Raw genomic sequence first — 25,000 nt, forward strand, 5'->3', positions numbered from 1 at the left:
CACACACACACACACAGAGAGAGAGAGAGAGAGAGACCGATAGAGGGAGGCAGAGAGAGAGAGAGAGAGTTTGTGAAGTGCTGATCAGTATCCCTAATCTCTCTCCCAGCAGGCTAGTTGCCTTGAAAGGAATGTGGCTCGTTGTTGTTGTTGTTGTGATGAATGGAGAGAGGGGGGGCGGGGGCCGGGGGCCGGCCAGACAGACAGACGATTGGTGGCTCTTTAGGAGATTTCCCAGCATCCTCTGCAGCCTTTTCTTTTATTGTTGAGGAGGAGAGGAATGAGAGCTGGAAGGCTGGTTCCTCCCGTTACCCACAACACCACTCTCATCCAGGGTGGGAAATTAGCCCCCGCCACCAGCCAATGGCGGGTACCTATTCAAAGTGGCGGGTGACTTTGATTTGTACCGTATTTTCCGCACTATAATGCGCACCGGATTATAAGGCGCATAGAATAGAAGATACTGCAGTCAAACGTTTGACTGGGGTTGCGTTATACATCCACTAGATGGAGCTGTGCTAAAGGGAACGTCAACAAAACAGTCCGATAAAGTCAAACTTTATTAAGCGTTCTGACAACTCCGTTCACTCCCATGGTAACGTTGTTAATGTTAATCAATGTCATGCCCATATTGCATATCAATCGAATTGTCTTCTCATTGGCTAAAAAGATAGACGGGTCTTATAGCATTTAAATCTAAGTAGTCCGAGAAAATGTCGATGGTCTCAACGTGGTCCCTGACATGTTGTCATCGGCTTGTCCACTTCCATTGGCCATATCAGAGGCAAACCTGAACGATTGGCTAATATGAGCTACCAATCGAAAGCTTAGAAGCTCGGGAATACGATGACGCCCACATCGATCATGTAGCGAGCTGGGCAGAGAAGCTAGCGGCGATAACAAGTGCAGGAATGGAAAACTGTGTTTTTCCATTGTGATTTGGCCAGAAACTTCGTTTTGGAATATAAAGCTTTATCTTTAAAATTAAAGGCTTTTAAGTGCGCCTTATAGTGCGGAAAATACGGTATACCAGCTACAGTGGCGGCTGGATTGTAAAACATTCTTTGTAACGTATTGGACAGCTTTTGTCAAAGAATGATGTTGCTAAGTAACAATAATACACAACGGAGTCGGGTTACGTTACTGCTAATGAATAGGGCTGCCACCTCTTAGTCGATTAGTCGACTAATCGGTCGTTTTGGTCTTAGTCGACTAAGATTTCTTTAGTCGATTAGTCATTTTTTATGCTTATTCATGCTTAATTACTTATTTCCAAGAAACTTCTGAGCACATTTATGGTAAACACAAGATTTAAAGTGGTGCTTTTGCAGGATTAATTGTGGAGAAACTCAGTTTTACAGATGGTTAATTAACTACATTTACAGTGTGGGAAATAAGTATTTGACCCCTTGCTGATTTTGCAGGTTTGCCCACTTATAAAGAATGCAAAAATCTACAATTGTAATCATATGTACATTCTAACAGGGAAAGACAGAATCCCAAAGAAAATTCCAGAAAATCACATCATATGAATTTATTAAAATTGATAACCATCTGATGAGAACAAACAAGTATTTGACCCCCTGGACAAACAGCAAGTATTCTGGCTCCTACAAGCCAGTTAGTCTTTCTTTAAGACACAGCCCCAATCCGAACCAATTATCTACATCAAATACACCTGCCTCACCTCGTTACCTGTATAAAAGACACCTGTCAACACCCAAACAACCAGCATCCAACATCACCACCATGGGCAAGACCAAAGAGCTTTCTACGGACATCAGGGACTAGATTGTTGATCTGCACAAGGCTGGGATGGGCTACAAGAGAATCGGAAAGCAACTTGGAGAGAAAAGATCAACTGTCGGTGCAGTTATCAGGAAATGGAAGAAGCACCACACCACCGCCAACCTCCCTCGGTCTGGGCCTCCACACAAGATCTTGCCTCGTGGGGTGTCCCTGATCATGCGAACGGTGAGGAATCATCCCAAAACCACAAGGGGGGAACTGATGAATCAACTGAAGGCAGCTGGGACCACAGTTACAAAAAAACGGTTGGTAACACACTACGCCGTCATGGATTGAAATCCTGCAGCGCACGCAAGGTCCCCTGCTCAAGAAGAAACATGTACAGGCCCGCATGAAGTTCGCCATTCACCACCTGGACGACTCAGAAGAGGCCTGGAAGAAGGTGATGTGGTCAGATGAGACCAAAATAGAACTTTTTGGCCTCAACTCAACTCGTCGTGTTTGGAGGGCAAAGAACACAGAGTACAACCCAAAGAACACCATCCCCACCGTCAAGCATGGTGGTGGCAACATCATGCTTTGGGGGTGCTTTTCAGCCAAGGGGATGGGACAACTCCATCGTATTGAGGGGAGGATGGACGGGGGCCATGTATCGTGGAATTCTGGACCGACATCTCCTTCCCTCAGTGAGAGAGCTGAAGATGGGTCGAGGATGGGTGTTTCAGCACGACAACGACCCTAAGCACACCGCCAAAGCAACAAAAGAGTGGCTGAAGAAGAAGCACATCAAGGTTCTGGAGTGGCCTAGCCAGTCTCCAGACCTGAATCCGATTGAAAATCTTTGGAGGGAGCTTAAAATTGAGTTGCCAGGCGACAACCTCGAACCTGAATGATTTGGAGGCTGTCTGCAGGGAGGAGGGGCCAACATCCCTGCCGAAATGTGCACAAACCTTGTCACCAACTATAAAAACCGTTTGACATCTGTGCTGGCCAATAATGGCTTTTCTACAAAATATTAACATGCTGTTTGTCCAGGGGGTCAAATACTTGTTTTTCCTCATCAGATGGTTATCAATTTTAATAAATTCATATGATGTGATTTTCTGGAATTTTCTTTGGGATTCTGTCTTTCACTGTTAGAATGTACATATGATTAAAATTGTAGATTTTTGCATTCTTTGTAAGTGGGCAAACCTGCAAAATCAGCAAGGGGTCAAATACTTATTTCCCCCACTGTATATTGTGCTTTTCTAGTCTTAACCACCTCTCAAAGAGCACAGCTCTGTCAATTAAATCAACTAATCGATTAGTCGACAAAATCGTATAAGTGTTAGTCGACTAAGAATTTCTTTAGTCGAGGACAGCCCTACTGGTTAGATGTCCAACTGCATTTCGTTGTACTGGTTGTCCTTGTGCAATGACAATAACGTTGAATCTAATCTAATGTCCAATGAGTCAAACTGTGACCTTTTTCTCTCTCTCTCTCTCTCTCTCTCTCTCTCTCTCCCCCCCCTCCCCACCAGATGGAGTCTCCGGCCTCCACGCCCGCTCCCCCCCCTCTCCACCTCCTCTCCCCCGTCGCCAGCAGCGAGATCTCGTCTCCCTGCGAGCAGCTCATGGTACGCACGCGCTCGGTAGCGGTGAACACTGCGGATGCGGCGCAGGCGACGGAGCCGGAGTGCCTGGGGCCCTGTGAGCCAGGCACCAGCGTCAACCTGGAGGGCATCGTGTGGCAGGAGACAGAGGACGGTGAGAGCCAATCACAGTCTCTGTTTCTCTAGAGCCAATCACAGTCTCTGTTTCTCTACAGCCAATCACAGTCTCTGTTTCTCTAGAGCCAATCACAGTCTCTGTTTCTCTAGAACCAATCAATCTTTGTTTCTCTACAGCCAATCACAGTCTCTGTTTCTTTACAGCCAATCACAGTCTCTGTTTCTTTACAGCCAATCACAGTCTCTGTTTCTTTACAGCCAATCACAGTCTCTGTTTCTCTAGAGCCAATCACAGTCTCTGTTTCTCTACAGCCAATCACAGTCTCTGTTTCTCTACAGCCAATCACAGTCTCTGTTTCTCTACAGCCAATCACAGTCTCTGTTTCTCTACAGCCAATCACAGTCTCTGTTTCTCTACAGCCAATCACAGTCTCTGTTTCTCTAGAGCCAATCACAGTCTCTGTTTCTCTAGAGCCAATCACAGTCTCTGTTTCTCTAGAGCCAATCACAGGGGGGGGAGAAAGACAGAAGGAGAGAGGGAGTCAGAGAGAGAGACAAATGGCGTTTTTCCACACACACAGACACACACATTCATTGTTACCGGCCTCTTAATGTGATTGCTCAACAGACGTGTGGAGTTAACTGTGTGCGTGTGTGCGTGTGTGCGTGTGTGCGTGTGTGCGTGTGTGTGTGTGTGTGTGTGTGTGTGTAGGCATGCTGGTGGTTAACGTCACCTGGAGGAACAAGACATACGTTGGGACGCTGCTGGACTGCACGAGACATGACTGGGCCCCTCCAAGGTACACACACACACACACACACACACACACACTCTCACACACACGCAATGACACACACACACTCTCACACACACGCAATGACACACACACACTCTCACACACACGCAATGACACACAGACACACACGCAATGACACACTGATACATGTGGACAATATTTTTATGACAATATTGGATTAACAGCTTAGATATCGATGTGATGAAGTACTTTGATTTGCAGGTATTTAATTTAATAATCACTAGATTATATAAAATCAATTTAAATTAGGGATTCACCGAGTCCAGATTTTTGGGGTTTCGGCTGAATCCTGAACCCCCTGGTTGAGATCGTGCTGCCTCCTCCTCCCATCCTCAGTCCATGAACCCAGTAAACTCATGAATGAAGTAAACAGGGACTGTCCTTCCTTTGCCGTACCTGAAGTTGCTGCATTCTGGCTGCTGTCTGGAGATTCCTTCGTGCACAACTCGTATTCTTCCAGATGTTTCAGACCAGATGTTGTAACAGCGGCCATGTTGTGTATAGTTTAGGGTCCTCGCCACCACCGGACCAATCAGCATTGAACAGATTGAACATGTAGCTGGACTTGAATGGCCTTCTTTTGACTGAAAGTACTGCCAAACAACAACTTGTTCTGCTCACCAGATCCATGTCCACGTTCTCACAGCCTGCTGCATTGAACGCTCCACCTACGTAAACACCTTCCCGAAATCAGCGGCGCCGTCGCTTCAAGCGTAGGGTTGGGTTCCCTGGGAAAATATTCTAAGGTTCAGCAGAAACTCAACCTCCGTCAAAAAGCCCAATATTCAGCCGGATCCGAATCCTGGATTCGGTGCATTCCTAATTTAAACATCCCGAATTGAGTTCCACTTAAGGTGCTGACGCACCAACCAGATGGCCGACCGATGACCGTAAAGCCAGTCGAGACGATCAGTCGGGTCCCAGAGGTCCAAAAAAAACTGAGAAACGTAATACGTCTCCATAACAGCAGGCGGCGCTACTCTGTGTTGTTGCCCAAGAAATGAAAACCGGCAGCTGATTGGACAAAACGCGTCACATGGGGTCTGGTTTCTCCGGAAATTCAAGGCCAGACTGTCATGGCGTCTAGTTCAGAATCTGATCTCATATTGGACTAAAATAGTTCACTGAAACATGTTTCTGAGAACATTTGAAGAGAGAAATAGGGTGTGTGTGTGTGTGTGTGTGTGTGTGTGTGTGTGTGTGTGTGTGTGTGTGTGTGTGTGTACCCGTTTTCCTATATTCGTGGGGTCCAAAAACTGGGGACTACAGTATACTTGTGGGGTCTGCACAGCCTCGTGGGGACCAAAATGCTGGTCCCCACGAGTTTAAAAGGCTGTTTGAGGGTTAAGACTTGGTTTTAGGATTAGGGTTAGAATTAGGTTATGGTTAGGGTGAGGGTAAGGGTTAAGGTTAGGCATTTAGTTGTGATGGTTAAGGTTAGGGTAAGGGTTAAGGTTAGGCATTTAGTTGTGATGGTTAAGGTTAGGGTAAGGGGCTAGGGAATGCATTATGTCAATGACAAGTCCCCACAAAGATAGTAATACAGACATGTGTGTGTGTGTGTGTGTGTGTGTGTGTGTGTGTGTGTGTGTGTGTGTGTGCGCGCAGTTGTTGAATCTGTCTTCATTTCAGATCAACAAAAGTCAGTTTAAAAGATTTTTGTCAGATTTTGAGAGACTGTTCCTCAGAACACACAGAAGAGACGAGACGTAATATGTCTCCATAGCAGCAGGCGGCGCTAATCTGTATTGTCGCCCAAAAATGAAAACCGGCAGCTGATTGGACGAAGGCGTCACATGGGGTCTGGTTTCTCCGGAAATTCAAAGCCAGACTGTCATGGTGGCTCGTTCAGAATACTAGGGCTGTCCTCGACTAAAGAACTTCTTAGTCGACTAACACTTATAGGATTTTGTCGACTAATCGATTAGTGGATTTAACTGACAGAGCTGTGAGCTTTGAGAGGTGGTTAAGACTAGAAAAGCACAATATAAATGTAGTTAATTAACCATCTGTAAAACTGAGTTTCTCCACAATTAATCCTGCAAAAGCACCACTTTAAATCTTGTGTTTACCATAAATGTGCTCAGAAGTTTCTTGGAAATAAATAAGCATGAATAAGCATAAAAAATGACTAATCGACTAAAGAAATCTTAGTCGACTAAGACCGAAACGACCGATTAGTCGACTAAGAGGTGGCAGCCCTACTGGATTGATAATCATACTCGTACGTTTTGGTTTGTTTTGTGAGTCCCCCTAACATTACGACCACACAGAGCGAGAGTTCAGCAGACTGATCTCTGATCTGTTGGGTCAGGAGAGATCATCCCTGGATCCATACAGAATACGATCTCATAATGTACTAAAATAGTTCACCGAAACATGTTTACATTTGAAGAGAGAAATAGGCTGTGTCTGTCTGTCTGTCTGTGTGTCTGTCTCTGTGTGTGTGTGTGTGTGTGTGTGTGTCTCTTTGTGTTTCTGTGTGTGTGTGTGTGTGTGCAGTTGCTGAATCTGTCTTCATTTCAGATCAACAAAGGTCAGTTTAAAAGATTTTCGTCACATTTTTAGAGACTCTAGTCACCTCATTCTGCTCCCCATTTCCGGGTGAGTCCCAACTGTCCTGCCTCCGACTGAAAATGTCAGGTCGGCCAAAATGAACGCCGACAGCCCCCCAGACTGAGGACGGCACGGGACACACCGAACAGACTCGAGTCAGACGCCGATAATCTCCTTGGTGTGTCAGCGCCTCAACTAAACATTACGTTTCAGTTAGGGCGGCAAACAAGGACTTTGTCTCTGTTCAGAGTCTCAGAATGAGCTGAACTTGTGCGTTGCTTCCATAGACAGTATATAATAGACCAACAGAGCCCGTGTCTCTGGACGGAGACCAGTGAAGGATATCAGAAGCACTTTTCCGGTGATCTCTTGCTTTACTGAGCAGCCTCCAACTGAGCTTGAAGACGTAGATGTGACGTGAGCAACGTGTCTGAAAGTGTGAAGTCTTCTGGTAGCTGTGAGAGAGAAATCTCAATCATTCCCAATCTCACAGAGACGGAGAGCGTAGGTATATGTAAGGAGATAACATAGACACAGGCTAATTACTGATCACTAACATGCTAGTTAACATCAGTAATTAAACTTAAATGCTAATGGAGCTAATGGAAGTCCAAACTGCCTGTGAGCTTCTCCTGTACTACACGGTAATTCCTCTACTGTGTGACAGTAAGTCTCGTGGTTATGACCCAATCGTTAGCCTATTGTTATAAAAGCGTCTGCTCCGGAGCCATAACGTGAGCTACGAGGTAATGGAGCCTTTTATACATTGTCGTGTTTCTTTAGAAATAAACAACGGGCAAATAGAGTCTTTAAACGCTTCAAAGTCAAAGTCTCTTTATTAGTCTCTCTAAGGAGAAATTTGTTTTGGACAGAGAGAAATTGCTGCAAGAGTAACCTAGACACACATCAAACACAGGGTTAAAACATTTAGACATTGAACATGTAGGCTACTCTAGTAGCTGTGCAAAATTACAAGTTACCATTTTCTAAAAAGGCAGTTAATAAAAAAATTTAAATTATCCATTTGAAAAAAAAAAAATATCCTTAGAATCCGCTTCAGATGTAAAGTTATTCGCTGTCAAGTGACATCAGAATGAATGGGAGTCAATGGGATGCTAACAGGAGGTGATAGCTTGGTAGCATCAAAATGGCGCCATCGGAGGTTCGAGTTCTGAAGCGAAGCTTACCCCCGGTTGCTTCCCGTTGTGTTTTTCAGGTTCTGCGAGTCTCCGACCAGCGACGTGGAAATGCGGAGCGGGCGCGGCCGGGGGAAGCGGATGCGCCCCAGCGGCAACACGCCGCTGAACGACAACAGCAACTCCTCCGACAACAGAGGCAGCGGCAGCAGCAAGACGCGCGGCGCCGCGGCGGCCAGCAGCAAAGGGCGGCGAGGCAGCCAGACGGCGGGCGGCCCCGAGGACGCCAAGGCCAGCCCACTGTCCTCCGCCAAGAGGAAGACCAAGCCGGCCTCGGACATGGAGCCCACCTCCAGCTCCGAGGACACCAAGGCGTCCAAGCGCATGAGGACCAACTCCACGGTAGGGCTGCGCAATTAATCTGAATTTAATCGTGATTATGATTTCGGCTCCCAATGATCACAAAAACAGAGTAAGGTGAAGGAGTAATGCCGTTTCAGCTGTTGTGCGACCACTTTCCATACATGCACGTTTGACGTAAGGTATCATCTACCTCAGTGGTTCCCAACCTGGGGTCCGGGCACCCCCAGGGGGGGCGGCAAAGATCACAGGGGGGGGCGCGAGTCTTTATCTGGTTTGAGGTTGAGGTAAAAAAAAAGTTTTTGCACATGTTAAACAAATTATAATACACTAGAATATCTAATGTATACAAAAGTCTGTATTAAAACTATATATTTTGTTGTATCCTCAATTTTCCTGCCCCACGGCATCACTATTTTATGAATGAAACATGCCGGAGAAACAGTGCTGATAACTCCTCTGTATCAAAAAAGAAAGAGAGGCTCTATCTCGAGAGTTACATCAACTTCGGTTTTGGGTGGGGGGGGGGGCTCAGCTTTTCTTAGACATGAGTAGGGGGGGCGCCAAGGAAAAAAGGTTGGGAACCACTGATCTACCTGACGAAATAGCAACGCTGATTTCGGAGGCTCATTACACTGCTACTTACATGTCTGCGTGTGCGCTCTGATGCTCCGAAACCCACGTTAGAGGCAACGTAAACATCGCTGCATGTCACGCTAGTAAACAACGGGACGTCAAAACAGTCTGCTGCTAAAGCTACGAGCTAACTGACACAAACTAGCACTATGGTCTCTGCTGTTGTCTGAAAAACAAAACAGACGGGACATAATGTTGCGTTTCCTGGTAAACATCGTGACCGGCTTATGATGACTGTCTGCTACCTGTTGTGGAGTTTTCCTCCCGTTACTCCTCTGTGTCCACGTCTAGAAACTAAGCTGCGTGGTGCAGGGAACAACTCTGATTGGCTCACGGAGGCACGTGCTCAGACGGTGGTTTATGGAGCGCTGGAGTGGCTTTGCAAAAACTGTGATAAGGAGCGTTCTATGATTTTAAATATCGCTCGATCACACAAATTTGATCGTGGGAAGCCAAAATCGTGATCGTGATTAAAATTTGATTACCGTATTTTTCGGACTATAAGTCGCATTTATTTAGATTATAAATACAAGAGTTATTGAACTATACAATAGCACACAGAACAATACGCTGAATACGGTAGGTGTCCGGTATGTTAACGTAACACATTAACAGATATTGAACTACACAATAGCACCAGAACAACCAGCTAGCAGGGCGTGGAGCATGGAGGTATTAAAAGACGTGGAGACGTAGCTGCACCGTGAACGAGCCCCTCCAGACTCCTTCCTCCTCCTCTGGACATCTTTCAGCCCACGATTAGCCGATTAGCTTTCTTTGTTTTCTTCATTGCAGTAAGAGTCACCTTTTCTCCAGTCTCCCTCATAAGTTTCTCCCTCATTTCAAACTCTCTTTCTGCTGCTCGATTACCGTTTTCGGGGCTGCATATTTTACTACCTGCAGTTTGTCTCTTCTCTTTCTCAGTTGTCTTTAGGAGGAGCGTTCTAGTTGTCACAAGCCTAGAGCGCCCTCTCTCGGCTGTAGACGGTAATGTTTTCAGTATGAATTAACATGTAAAAACATGTTAAATTATATATATTTTGATATATAAGTCGCACCTGACTATAAGTCGCAGGACCAGCCAAAGTAGGAAAAAAAGTGCGACTTATAGTCCGGAAAATACGGTAATTGTGCAGCCCTAATATAAATTGTTTTTTTATTGCATTTATTTTTTTATATTGGGTGCCTCTGTTTTTATTGTGTTATCTATTTATTTAGTTTCATCTTTTGTGCAGCACTTTGGAAACCTTGTGTTTTGTTAAAATCGTGCAATATAAATAAAGTGGATTGGATTGAAATAATCGTAATTATATATCTTTTTTTTTTTTTCCATAATCGAGCAGCCCAACTCGACGGGCGCCTCCCTTCCCGTCGCCGTGGGGAAAGTTGACGCCTTGCCGCCGCAGCAGCTGGACCGCGCCTGCCCGTCCCCGGTGCTCATCGACTGCCCGCACCCGAACTGCAACAAGAAGTACAAGCACATCAACGGGCTCAAGTACCACCAGGCCCGGGCGCACAACGACCACGACGACGTCCGGTTGGACCACGACGCCGACAGCGAATGCGGCGACGAGCCCGCCGCGCTCCACCCGGACCCGGCGTCCTGCAACGGCGCCGCCATCTCCCCCGCGCGCTCCGCCACGCCCAAGGGACGCGCCTTCACCGACTCGCCTTCGAAGCTGCCGTCGAAGGGGAAGAAGAAGGCGGGCGAGGCGGAGCCGGAGGCGCCGGACCACGGCGAGGACCCCGCGAGTTTGACGGACGACGCCAGCAACGACGGGATGGACGACAGGAAGGCGAAGAAGGTGGCGCCCGGCGGCAAAACCGGCGATAAACCGACGCAGAAAGGCGCGAAGCCGCCCGGCCGGCCCCCCGTAGCGCCCAACGCCCCTTCGCCGTACGCCATGCAGGCGTCCTCCCCCGCGGTTCTGGGCTCGGTGGTTCAGCCCGTCCCCAAGAGCCCCCAGCTGAAGAACGCGCAGCCCAAAGCGCCGCCGGCGCCGGGGGAGGCCACCGCCACCAGCCCCACGCTCGGCAAGGACAAGAAGAAGAAGGACAAGAAGAAGCGGGAGGGAGGGAAGGAGGGCGACAGTCCGAAGGGAAAGGGCCAGGCCAGGCCGGAGGAAGGGAAGAGCCCGTACTCGGAGTCACCCGACGCCGCCTTGCTCAACGGCTCATCGGACGCACAGCAGAGCCGCCTGGCTAGCATCAAGGCCGAGGCCGACAAGGTAACTTAGACTTCTCTTTATTGATCCTTTTTCACGGTAGACATGTTGACATGTCATAGTAGGAAAAGCACAAGTGTGTTCAAACCCATTACTGATGGCTGCATTCCACTTAGGAGAGACCCTGGTATTAAACCATTACTGATGGCTGCATTCCACTTAGGAGAGACCCTGGTATTAAACCATTAATGATGGCTGCATTCCACTTAGGAGAGGTCCTGGTATTAAACCATTACTGATGGCTGCATTCCACTTAGGAGAGGTCCTGGTATTAAACCATTACTGATGGCTGCATTCCACTTAGGAGAGGTCCTGGTATTAAACCATTAATGATGGCTGCGTTCCACTTAGGAGAGGTCCTGGTATTAAACCATTACTGATGGCTGCATTCTCTTTATTGATCCTTTTGGGATGACTGTCACCGCCCGATTTGAGTCGAGTGCAGATGTGAGTTGCGCATGCGTCACTTTGCGACAAGTAGTCTACAATATAAGGTCTATGGTTTTGAGCTAACGTTAGCAATCAAACAATCATAGATAGCTACAACGTTTTAGAAATGACTTCCATCTTCTGTTATTGTGTTCTGTTATGTAAAGAGAAACGTTTGTTATTTTACGGATTTCACAAATTTCAGTATGACACGTTATGCAGTAAACCGTTTAAATCTGAGCACGCTCGACTCACATCGGGCAGGGACGACTCCCGCAAGGAAATTAGATTTCCAGCAGCAGATTTTAGCAGCTTACAAAACACTCTTTAAATAAAGAGGTATAAAAAAATACACTATAGAAAAAATACAGTATAAGAATAACAATAAATTTAGATAAATATTTTTACAAAGAAGTAAACAAACCGTAAACAACAACAAACTACAGATAAAGATAGATATATATATAGATATATAGGACTGTGTATGGTATTGTGTTATTATACAGTTAATAAAGAAATTACATTTAGCATAAATTAACAGTTAAGAGTAGGGCTGGGTATCGTTCAAAAATGTTCAATAGCGGTATTGATACCAATACCATGACTTTGATACCGGTTCCTAAACAATACTTTTTTCAATACCAATTTTAAAAAACAAAATTTCAACACGGAAATGACAACATTACACATTACGCCACAAATCCTTTGATTTATTTCTCAGCTCCGACTACGTGAGCCTCATCTCTGCGTAATGTAGAGCTTTTCCTGTGTGTCTCTATGATATGTAACATTAGACAGCCAATCACAGACATTATTAGATCTTGGTAGGAGCATGCTGCGTGCTGATTGGCTCACTGACTCTGATGCGATTGACTCCTTAGGTAATGATATTGGGTATTGAATAGGGCTGTGCAATTAATCGAAATGTAATCGTGATTATGATTTTGGCTCCCAATGATCACAAAAACAGAATAATCGAGAAAAACTATTATTTAGCTCATTACGTTTTGCAAGTGAACTCTTATTTTCTCTTTGTGTTCTGAATGAAAAAATAAAGTTTAAATAGGACAAGTGTTAAGGCAAATTTCACAGCTGTATGTATTTTTTTCAGTTTAAGTTCAATTATTGCAACCTCTTTCCAGCAGTCAACGAGTAATCGTGTTAAATTATCGTGATTTCAATATTGACCAAAATAATCGTGATTATCAATTTTCACCTTTTAAGCTTAATCTTCAAAACAACATAGTCGATTCCTGTTCCTGCTGATAAACATGAATCATATTTATACACATATACTTAAGCATTTTATTTTTTTCTCTTTGCTCTTTATTTGCTTGTTCTGTGTGTTATGTGAATGACACAGTGTCCGAATTACGTGGGAGCCAGACGGGAGCCGAGCTCCCATAGAGTGAGGACTGGCTTGACACGGAAGCACCAAAGTCAAAAATCTGAGGGGGTCTCTCATATGTGGCATTGTAATTTAATCTTAATCAACGCTCATTATGCATCCCTGTGCGATCTCTTACCATTAAAGATGTTAAATTAAAATATAGGCTACTCGGACGTAGAACTGAGCCTACCCTACGCTCATGAACGCAGCATGACTGCACTTCACCACCACACCACTAGGCTACGTGAGCAAACCGCATACGATCGATTTCACAGCACTTGCAAATCCGAAGAAGTGATCATGCTTTTGTCATTAGTTTTGTTTTCAATAACTTTGTAAACAGTGGCAGTAAGCCAACAGCTACGTGCAAGGTGTAACGTCGGACTTCATCAGGCATCTCAAAACGCACCCAGGCAGGTCAGTCACTCACACGCAAGAAACGTTATTTAGCATATATCGTCACAGGTAACAAGCTAACCATCGCTAAGTGTTGTGCTTATTCTGGGAACAGGCACATTATATCTTCATAGTTAGTAGTTGCTGAGGCTCAGACATCCATGGCGCACAGGAGGCAGGACGCACGGATCCATCTCCCCAGGAACAAACGCTGTGTCGGGGGGGCAAACTCATGTGATGCGTAATTGATCCCGTGGATGATTTGTAGGCTATTAACTGAACAAGGTGTACCCCGGTTCACCAAACAATGGGTCTTAATTCTGCACATATTTCTGTTACTGTAGTCCTATTTACTATTTCATTATTTCATCCATGCGTGGCGCAGCGGATCCGTGCGCACTGTCACCTGCCGTGGAGACGCTGGTCTCACTAACCTCTCCTCCTCTGAGTCTGGTCTCACTAACCTCTCCTCCTCTGAGTCTGGTCTCACTAACCTCTCCTCCTCTGAGTCTGGTCTCACTAACCTCTCCTCCTCTGAGTCTGGTCTCACTAACCTCTCCTCCTCTGAGTCTGGTCTCACTAACCTCTCCTCCTCTGAGTCTGGTCTCACTAACCTCTCCTCCTCTGAGTCTGGTCTCACTAACCCCTCCTCCTCTGAGTCTGGTCTCACTAACCTCTCCTCCTCTGAGTCTGGTCTCACTAACCTCTCCTCCTCTGAGTCTGGTCTCTGAGTCTGGTCTCACTAACCCTCCTCCTCTGAGTCTGGTCTCACTAACCTCTCCTCCTCTGAGTCTGGTCTCACTAACCTCTCCTCCTCTGAGTCTGGTCTCACTAACCCTCCTCCTCTGAGTCTGGTCTCACTAACCTCTCCTCCTCTGAGTCTGGTCTCACTAACCTCTCCTCCTCTGAGTCTGGTCTCACTAACCCTCCTCCTCTGAGTCTGGTCTCACTAACCTCTCCTCCTCTGAGTCTGGTCTCACTAACCTCTCCTCCTCTGAGTCTGGTCTCACTAACCTCTCCTCCTCTGAGTCTGGTCTCACTAACCTCTCCTCCTCTGAGTCTGGTCTCACTAACCTCTCCTCCTGAGTCTGGTCTCACTAACCTCTCCTCCTCTGAGTCTGGTCTCACTAACCTCTCCTCCTCTGAGTCTGGTCTCTCTAACCTCTCCTCCTCTGAGTCTGGTCTCACTAACCTCTCCTCCTCTGAGTCTGGTCTCACTAACCTCTCCTCCTCTGAGTCTGGTCTCACTAACCTCTCCTCCTCTGAGTCTGGTCTCACTAACCTCTCCTCCTCTGAGTCTGGTCTCACTAACCTCTCCTCCTCTGAGTCTGGTCTCACTAACCTCTCCTCCTCTGAGTCTGGTCTCACTAACCTCTCCTCCTCTGAGTCTGGTCTCACTAACCTCTCCTCCTCTGAGTCTGGTCTCACTAACCTCTCCTCCTCTGAGTCTGGTCTCACTAACCCTCCTCCTCTGAGTCTGGTCTCACTAACCCTCCTCCTCTGAGTCTGGTCTCACTAACCTCTCCTCCTCTGAGTCCCTCTCCTCCTCTGAGTCTGGTCTCACTAACCTCTCCTCCTCTGAGTCCCTCTCCTCCTCTGAATCTGGTCTCACTAACCTCTCCTCCTCTGAGTCTGGTCTCTCTCGCGCTGGACTCAGTTTCACGACGTTGAGATGCATGTTGTTCTGTAACTGGTGTGGCGCTGCCACTATTCTCTTGATTTCCACCTTGACATTAGACATTTTTTTGAATGAAAGAATTTAGAATATATGATATCATCACAGGTAACAAGCTAACCATGGGAAAGTGTTGTGCTAATGCTGGAAACAGGCACATTGTATCTTTATAGTTGTGTATCCACATGATGTGACAGACTTAGGTTAATATTTCACCAGGTCTGAGGGCTAGAGGGATGTGTTAAGTAGACCCCATGAAGTTATTCCACAACTGATTTTAATACCGTACTGTCTGGGCATGCTTTGAATTCATTATGGGAAAGATCAGATGGCCAGAGACTTGACTTGGACTCGTGGCAAAAGGCTCTGCTGTGTGCATACTGCGCAAAAGCGCCACTCGCGTCTAGGTTATCTAATTGTATAGCCTTGTTAGGCTATGCGCGGGGTGTGCCAACTTTTTTTATGAGATAGAGAGACCCCCTTGAAGACAAAAAGATCATTCAAACACTGGTATGACATGTATATGTTTAGTTGTAGAGAACGTTTTTATTTATTTCTGTAGCCTCTTGGCCAGGTCATGTTTGTAAATGAGAAGTTGTTCTCAAACAGTTTACCTGAATAAATAAAGGTTAAAAAAAAGAAAATTCGATTCCATAATCGAGCAGCCCTAGTATTGGATGACGAGGCATTTTTCGATACTCAATACTTTAGATGCAATTCGGTCGGTGCCTAAAAAGAATCCGGTACCCAGCCCTAGTTAAGAGCAGTTAGAGTGTCCAGGTATGTATGTGAGTAGATTATTAATGTATTAGATTATTAATTTATTTATTTAAGGTGTACAGCTTCTCGGACAACGCGCCCAGCCCGTCCATCGGCGTGGCGAGCCGCATCGAGGCCGGCCTCGGGCCGCAGCTCAACCAGAACGGCGCCGACAGCGCTTCCGTCAAAACGGGCAGCCCGGCCTACTCCGACATCTCGGACGCCGGCGAGGACGGCGAGGGGAAAGCCGAGAGCGTGAAGGTGAAAACGGAGCCGGACCAGGGACCTCGTGAAGGCGCCAAGAAGGCGCTGTTCCCGCCTCAGGCGCCCAGTAAAGAGTCGCCGTACTACCCCAACTACGAGTCCTACTACTCCCCGAACTACCCCAACCCGAGCCCGGGCGCCACGCCCACGGCGCCGCCACACGTGGAGGGAGCTCAGGTGAAGGTGTGTAATGGCAAAATATTTATTTTAACATGATTTGTTTTTGTTTTACATGATTTTAAAGTGCCTATATTATGAAAAAAATCATAATGTGAGGTGATTTGGGGAGTTATTTTGTGTCTCTGGTGCTTCTCCACACATACACACTTTGAAATAAACCCATCCATGGTGTTCTGAGGGAGATCCGGTTTCTGAATGTGTCCTGCCTTCAGTCTCCTGGCACGAAACGAGCTGGCTAACCGCAACCGTTAGCTCGTAGCATGTTAGCTCGTTCTCAATAGCAAAGCACCGCTACAACACACACTAGTTCACCCTAATCTCCAAAAGAACTACTTCCATGTGCTCCCTGGTTTAGAAGAAGTCTCCCAGCTGATCCTGCCTTGGAACTGACTGAAGTTGGAGAAACAGCCTTTCTTTTACTGTCTATGGAGCTAGCTGACATGATCTACATCTGAGCTACTGAGCATGTGCGAGTGCAATCAAAGATAGTACAGAAGAAGAAGAGAAGAGGTCTCACTCTGTAGCTAAAACAGAGACCTGAACACAGGGTGAAAAGAGGAGCTGCAGCAATGTGCAGTACAACAAAAATATGGTGTTTTTTGATAATTAAACCATGTAAACCTATTCTGGTACAAACTTAAAATACAATTATGAACCTGAAAATGAGCATGATATGGCCGCTTTAATACATTCCTTAATTCTGTGTTAGACTTAGAGACTACAGGAGGGGAAACCGCTGAAATCGTAAACCTTGAGCCCATTAAGTTATTTTTCCCAGGACCTCCGTCTCTCTTCTGTTTTAGTTTTAGCAGATAGGGCTAGAAATGGGCCATAAACAAGTGTGAACTGTGTCTCTTAAGATGCATCCTTCCTGTTCCCTGGTAGCTGAGATTAGCAGGTGTTGTGACTAGCATTAGGAACAGGAGCAGAAGAGTAAATCATTTGACTGTTTATGATGTGTATGCAACGGTTTGTCCTTGCTAAAGATATCCTGAAGAAGGGATGGCTTTAACTGGGCTTTCTACTATAAAGATATCTTGAAGAAGGGATGGCTTTAACTGGGCTTTCTACTATAAAGATATCCTGAAGAAGGGATGGCTTTAACTGGGCTTTCTACTATAAAGATATCCTGAAGGAGTGGCTTTAACTGGGCTTTCTACTATAAAGATATCCTGAAGGAGTGGCTTTAACTGGGCTTTCTACTATAAAGATATCCTGAAGAAGGAGTGGCTTTAACTGGGCTTTCTACTATAAAGATATCCTGAAGAAGGGATGGCTTTAACTGGGCTTTCTACTATAAAGATATCCTGAAGGAGTGGCTTTAACTGGGCTTTCTACTATAAAGATATCCTGAAGGAGTGGCTTTAACTGGGCTTTCTACTATAAAGATATCCTGAAGGAGTGGCTTTAACTGGGCTTTCTACTATAAAGATATCCTGAAGAAGGAGTGGCTTTAACTGGGCTTTCTACTATAAAGATATCCTGAAGAAGGAGTGGCTTTAACTGGGCTTTCTACTATAAAGATATCCTGAAGAAGGGATGGCTTTAACTGGGCTTTCTACTATAAAGATATCCTGAAGGAGTGGCTTTAACTGGGCTTTCTACTATAAAGATATCCTGAAGGAGTGGCTTTAACTGGGCTTTCTACTATAAAGATATCCTGAAGAAGGAGTGGCTTTAACTGGGCTTTCTACTATAAAGATATCCTGAAGAAGGAGTGGCTTTAACTGGGCTTTCTACTATAAAGATATCCTGAAGAAGGGGGCTTTAACTGGGCTTTCTACTATAAAGATATCCTGAAGGGAGTGGCTTTAACTGGGCTTTCTACTATAAAGATATCCTGAAGGGAGTGGCTTTAACTGGGCTTTCTACTATAAAGATATCCTGAAGAAGGAGTGGCTTTAACTGGGCTTTCTACTATAAAGATATCCTGAAGAAGGAGTGGCTTTAACTGGGCTTTCTACTATAAAGATATCCTGAAGGAGTGGCTTTAACTGGGCTTTCTACTATAAAGATATCCTGAAGAAGGAGTGGCTTTAACTGGGCTTTCTACTATAAAGATATCCTGAAGAAGGAGTGGCTTTAACTGGGCTTTCTACTATAAAGATATCCTGAAGGAGTGGCTTTAACTGGGCTTTCTACTATAAAGATATCCTGAAGAAGGAGTGGCTTTAACTGGGCTTTCTACTATAAAGATGTGCTGAACTTTAGTTTAGTAGAAGACTTTCATATTGTGCCGTGGTTAGTGGTGCACGATATATCGGCCGCCAATATAATATCGACCGATACGGTCATTTTTTTTTAACACCGGTATCGGTTCAATGTCAAATTATATATAATTATATAAATATAATTTTTTTCTTCTGAAAATCTGATGTAAAGGTGCCCAATAAATCACAAAAGTAAAAAAAAAAAGAAAATCTTTATTTGATTATCATATCAAATTAGTTTTCTATACAGAGATATCGGTATCGGCCATAACAGCAGTATACAGGGTTCATACGTTTTTGAAAGAACCTGGAAAAGTTATGTAATTTGAAAAAGGCCAATTCCAGCAGGCCTGGAAAAGGTTTTGGAAACATAAAAAGACCCAGAAAGTTTTGGAAAAGTAATGGAATTGTTTTTTAACACAGCATAATAATATTTGATTAATAAATGTATTTTCAGGTCGTCTTAACCTCAGCGTTGTATTCGGGGAGCAATATTATGAATCCCTCTATGAACCACAGACATTATCATTCATTTATAGTTAAACCTCCGAGTGGAAACTTTAACACCGATTTCTATTCTTATTGTAGAATGTCGACTGACATTTTCAGGAACACACAGTCATGGAAATTTGCCAAAAAGTCATGAAAAAGTATTGAATGAGTATGAACCCTGATTCTCAAATACGTCTTTTATTAGTTTCATCTTGTGTGTTGTTTTTTTTTTTACACACACTCCTGCTGCTAACGAGAAAAACTTCCACCACAGGTGAAGAAGGAGGAGGAGCCCGAGGTGTGCGAGGACCTGAAGCTGAAGGTGGAGCCTCCGGAGGAGAGGAAGGTGGAGCCGCCGGGACCTCCTCATCATCACCACCACCATCATCATCAGCAGCAGCCGTCCGTCATCCAGCAGCGCTCCAACATGTACGCTCAGCCGCTGTACTACAACCAGTACTACGTCCCGCCGTACTCGTACTCGCCCGACCAGGCCTACCACGCCCACCTGCTGGCCTCCAACCCAGCCTACCGCCAGCAGTACGAGGACAGGCAGCGGCTCGCCGACAAGAAGGCCGAGAGCAAGGAGCGGGAGGCGTCCGGGAAGGAGGAGTGGAAGCACAAAGCCTCGGTGCCCCCGAACCTCTCCAGGGCGCCCAGCCTCACCGACCTCGCCGCTAAGGGCGCGCCGAACCAACCGGCCAAGCCCAAAGAGACGCCGCCAGCAGCGGCGGAGCAAGCCAAGTCGGTCATCATGGCGAAGGGAGAGGACCAAAAGGCCGCCACCGCTGCCCAGCCGGAGGGCTTGAAGATGAAGCTGAGCGAAGCAGGGCATCATGGGAAAGAGGAGGCCAAGCCAGGGGGCGAGCCAGGCAGGCCGGCGGGCGTAGAGCCCGCCATGTGGTACAGACAGGTAACTGCATTTGACACGTTTTCAAAGTTTCTAGATCATAAATATGGGTTTCTTCTTAAGCAAATTGCCCCAAAATTATTACATTACAAGTCATTTAGCTGAGGCTTTTATCCAAAGCGACTTACAATTGTTATATATGTCAGAGGTCACACATCTCTGGAGCAGCTAGGGGTTAAGTGTCTCGATCAGGGACACATTGGTTGATGTATCACAGTGGGAATCGAACCCTGGTCTCCCACACCAAAGGCATATGTCATATCCACTGTGCCACCATCCACCCAAATAACACAGATGGTTCTAAGACGCTTTTCACAAAAGGAAATTTAGGATCAATCTCTATTTTCATAGAATTGGGGTGTTGTATTCAGTTTTATAGCATATTATCCTGACTAAACTTACCTTCATTCCTCTGATCTTAACCATCAGTCAAAATGATTCATAATTTCTGCTTTTTTCTCACAAAAAAATTTGAAAATTATATATAAATGAGGTTTATTGACCATCAATTCCAAAAATAAGTGCAAAACTAGTACGAATAAATAGGTCTAGTGGTGAATATACTGGTGTTAATGGAAACAAGTGGCAAAAATGTTGAAATAAGCAAGCATAACGTGGGGGGAAAAGCAACAAAAGCATCATGGGAAAGAGGAGGCCAAGCCACAGGGCGAGCCAGGCAGGCCGGCAGGCATAGAGCCCGCCATGTGGTACAGACAGGTAACTGCATTTGACACGTTTCAAAGTTTCTAGATCATAAATATGGGTTTCTTTCAACCAAATTGCCCCAAAATAACACGGATGGTTCCATAAGACGCTCTTCACAAAGGAAATTTAGGATCAGATCTCTATTTTCATAGTATTTGGGGTGTTGTATTCAGTTTTATAGCATATTATCCTTATTAAACTTTGACATATATGTGATTATCCATTACCTTCATTCCTCTGATCTTAACCATTTAGTCAAAATCATTCATCATTTCTGCTCTATTCTTAAACAAAAATTGGAAAATTTCATATAAATGAGGTTTATTGACCATGAATTCAAAAAAATAAGTGTAAAACCAGTGCAAATAAATAGGTCTAGTGGTGAATATACTGCCAGAAATGTACAAAATAAAATAAAAAAGCATGCATAACATGGGGAAAAGGCAACAAAAATGTAAAAACAGTGTTAATTTTGACCTGGGAGGACAACACAAGGGTTAAAGGGAAACATGGCAGGTGAATTGAGTCAACATTTAACCAACAGATATCAGCACGAAACTTTCCCTTGATTTTTGCATTGCAAGTTTTCAAAACATTTTATGTTTAAATATGCAAATGAAGCATTATCTAGTGCTAACTTTTGGTCAATTAAGGCAAGGCAAGACCGCTTTATTTGTAGAGCGCATTTCAGCAACATGGCTGTTCCTACATGATCCTCGCTGCGCATGTGCAAGCCGATAACCCTGTTTTACGAGTTCTCTCAATACCTCCGTGGGATTTACAACACTGTCGTCGTGCAATGTCGTAAATCCTCATAAACCGGATCATCATTTGAGCATGCGCAGAACAGATCGTGTACCGCCAAGGGCAACTCAAAGTGCTTTACATAAAACATTAAAGAGCAGTTTACTACATTAAAGAACAAGTTAACCGAGTCCAACTCAGGCCTCCAGAGGACTTTACCAGTTCCAAACTGGGCCTTCTTGCCACCCATCTTGGCTTGGAAAAAGTACTTTTATTTTAAAAGTCGTCACTATAAGTATTAGTTTCTTTCTTGGAAAAACCTTCGCAAAAACCCTTTCGTTTAAACCTTCGCAAAAACCCTTTCGGTTGAAATTCACACTTTTTTTTTATAATTAGTGGTCTTATTTCAACCGTAAATCCCTTTTCGTTGTTTCTTATTAAACCCACACAATGCAATTTAGATGAAATCTACAAACACAAATAGACAAAGTGCAGTTACTGTAAATAAATATTTTCTGAAAGAAGATGTTATGGAATCAAAATCTCTGAAAACAAAAATGTTTTTGGCCTGTAGTGTCTCCTTTTTTAAAACCTCTTCATCAGATATAACCAGGGCCCGAAATTAACACCTGACCACGTGCCAAATGCAGGTGAATTTTGCCATTGGCTGGTAAAACTGTCAATCTAACTGCCACCTTGGCAGCCAATGAGAATTGAGTGATTCAAAGTTTTTTTTTGCCATTGTTGGTCTTTCACATTTCAACCAAGTCCACCATTTGCTTGGATTTGAGCTAAAAATGACTGTCTCTGAGGGGGGAAATCATTAAATATAAAGTGAAATATAATGTTTGATAAGCCATTCATTTTATTGAATTCATTAATAATTGACAGCACTTAAATGTGTATTCTTAACAAGTTCAAGAACGATGCTTGTGGATTTCCTGTATTTCACCTTTTTATGAGGCAAAAAAAAAAATGGCTTGTAAAAAGCCTGTGTGGCTGTTGGCCAAAGAAGTTAACTTCAGTCCCTGGATATGACCACTGCCAGCTGTCTTTACTATCTCCTAACTAGTGTTAATTTCGTCAGACGAGACGAAACTAAATATGTTCGTCGACGACCTTTTTTTCCATGACTAAGACGAGACTGCACCAATGTCCAAAAACGCTGACTAAGACTAAATTAACTTGCATTATTGTTAACCAAAAAAGACGAGACTAAAATGTTTTGCATGAAATAAAAAATTAGATTAAATCTCTCTTCATTTTCGTCTACAATCGTCTCTACTTTTTCATCTTGAGATAGAATATTCAGCTGTTACCGAGACCTGGTGCTACAGCACCGACGGGTGCCCTAACGACCGGTATCTACCGGACTGAATAGCCTGCGCTTCTCTTATTCTCCTAAACGCACGTTAGTCAACCGAAACATCGCTGCACAGGGCGCTAGTTAACACTACACTTGGCAGCAGGTAACGTTAGCCTACAGTTAGCTAGTTAACACTACACTTGGCAGCAGGTAACGTTAGCCTACAGTTAGCTAGTTAACACTACACTTGGCAGCAGGTAACGTTAGCCTACCGTTAGCTAGTTAACACTACACTTGGCAGCAGGTAACGTTAGCCTACTGTTAGCTAGTTAACACTACACTTGGCAGCAGGTAATGTTAGCCTACCGTTAGCTAGTTAACACTACACTTGGCAGCAGGTAACGTTAGCCTACCGTTAGCTAGTTAACACTACACTTGGCAGCAGGTAACGTTAGCCTACAGTTAGCTAGTTAACACTACACTTGGCAGCAGGTAACGTTAGCCTACTGTTAGCTAGTTAACACTACACTTGGCAGCAGGTAACGTTAGCCTACTGTTAGCTAGTTAACACTACACTTGGCAGCAGGTAATGTTAGCCTACCGTTAGCTAGTTAACACTACACTTGGCAGCAGGTAACGTTAGCATACCGTTAGCTAGTTAACACTACACTTGGCAGCAGGTAACGTTAGCATACCGTTAGCTAGTTAACACTACACTTGGCAGCAGGTAACGTTAGCCTACTGTTAGCTAGTTAACACTACACTTGGCAGCAGGTAACGTTAGCCTACCGTTAGCTAGTTAACACTACACTTGGCAGCAGGTAACGTTAGCATACCGTTAGCTAGTTAACACTAGGCTTGGCAGAAGGTAACGTTAGCATACCGTAAGCTAGTTAACACTACACTTGGCAGCAGGTAACGTTAGCATACCGTTAGCTAGCAGCTGGATTTAACACGGTTACAATGCTGACAGCTAAACGGTGTAAAGGTTTGTCTCCATTTCCAACACGAGACGTACGAGAGTCTGCAGCTGCCGTTGTCTGAAAAACAACACAGATGTTGCGTTCACTTGAAATACGCCTCGCCAGTTTCATGCTGCATTTATTTTAGTGTAAAATATCCCTTTCCCCATGCAGTGGTTGTTTTTGTCGTTTACTGATGAAATAAGGAAGAGGCTCAATATTTATATAACTTTATAGCATTTATTTATTTTTATAACTGTTTGACTGAAATGGTTATCAGAAATAATTCATTTAAAAACAGTCTAAAATGTTTTGACTAAAACTAGACTAAAATGGCGAGACCTTTAGTCGACTAAAACTTGACTAAGATACCTTGAGTTCTCTTTTGACTAAAACTAGACTAAAATGACGAGACCTTTAGTCGACTAAAACTTGACTAAGATACCTTGAGTTCTCTTTTGACTAAAACTAGACTAAAATGACGAGACTTTTAGTCGACTAAAACTTGACTAACAAAATTTTTTGGCCTAAGACTAAATTTAAAAATAGGTGACAAAATTAACACTACTCCTAACTCCCCTCTCTGCAGGAGCCGGACTCGCGCTTGTGGCCGTACGTCTACCCCAACAAATACTCGGAAGCCCCGAAACCTCAGGAGGAGGACCGGTGGAAGGAGGAGAGGGCGGGAGAGCGAGAGAGGGAGCGCGACAGGAAGGGGAAGGAGGAGAGGCCGCGCCTGAAGGACGGAGGCCAGAAAGAGGAGCTGAAAGAGGGGATGGAGGGCAGGACTCAGCTTCCTCCAGAGGAGCACCGGGGGGGAGGAGGCAAGGAGGCCCGCCCCCCCCACATGCAGTTCTCCTCCCCTCTGGCTCAGCACCAGGGCTACATGCCCTACATGCACGGACCGTACGCGTACAGCCACGGCTACGAGCCGAGCCACCCCGGCTACAGAGGCATGCCCTCCGTCATGATGCAGAACTACCCCGGTAAGAGGGACGAGATGGTCCGATCTAAAAGAGGGGCCGCGCTGTAGGGCTGTCCTCGACTAAAGAACTTCTTAGTCGACTAACACTTATAGGAGTTTGTCGTCTAATCGATTAGTTGATTTAATTGACAGAGCCGTGCGCTTTGAGAGGTGGTTAAGACTAGAAAAGCACAATATAAATGTAGTTAATTAACTAATCTGTAAAACTGACTTTCTCCGCAATTAATCCTGCAAAAGCACCACTTTAAATCGCTGATTTTAAATCAGAGGAGGGCCAAAAACAATATATTTGTTAACCTTCCTGTTGTCCTCGGGTCAGATTTGTAAGTGGAAAATGGGAAAGTGTACAGTACAGGCCAAAGGTTTGGACACACCTTCTCATTCAATGTGTTTCCTTTTTA

At 44.9% G+C, this 25,000-nt stretch overlaps 1 protein-coding gene across 1 annotated transcript in view; it reads left to right on the forward strand.

Moving 5' to 3' along the window:
• Nucleotides 1-25,000, forward strand: part of LOC114560308 (zinc finger protein 609-like) — a 71,208-nt gene that overhangs the window by 38,028 nt on the left and 8,180 nt on the right. Inside the window, 7 exon segments of the mRNA XM_028585605.1 lie at nt 3,273-3,498; nt 4,174-4,261; nt 8,052-8,373; nt 10,311-11,195; nt 15,917-16,288; nt 19,262-19,900; nt 24,204-24,600. Coding sequence (XP_028441406.1) covers nt 3,273-3,498; nt 4,174-4,261; nt 8,052-8,373; nt 10,311-11,195; nt 15,917-16,288; nt 19,262-19,900; nt 24,204-24,600 — 2,929 coding nt within the window.

The sequence above is a fragment of the Perca flavescens genome, chromosome 8, assembly GCF_004354835.1.
Source record: "Perca flavescens isolate YP-PL-M2 chromosome 8, PFLA_1.0, whole genome shotgun sequence".
Classification (NCBI taxonomy): Eukaryota; Metazoa; Chordata; class Actinopteri; order Perciformes; family Percidae; genus Perca; species Perca flavescens.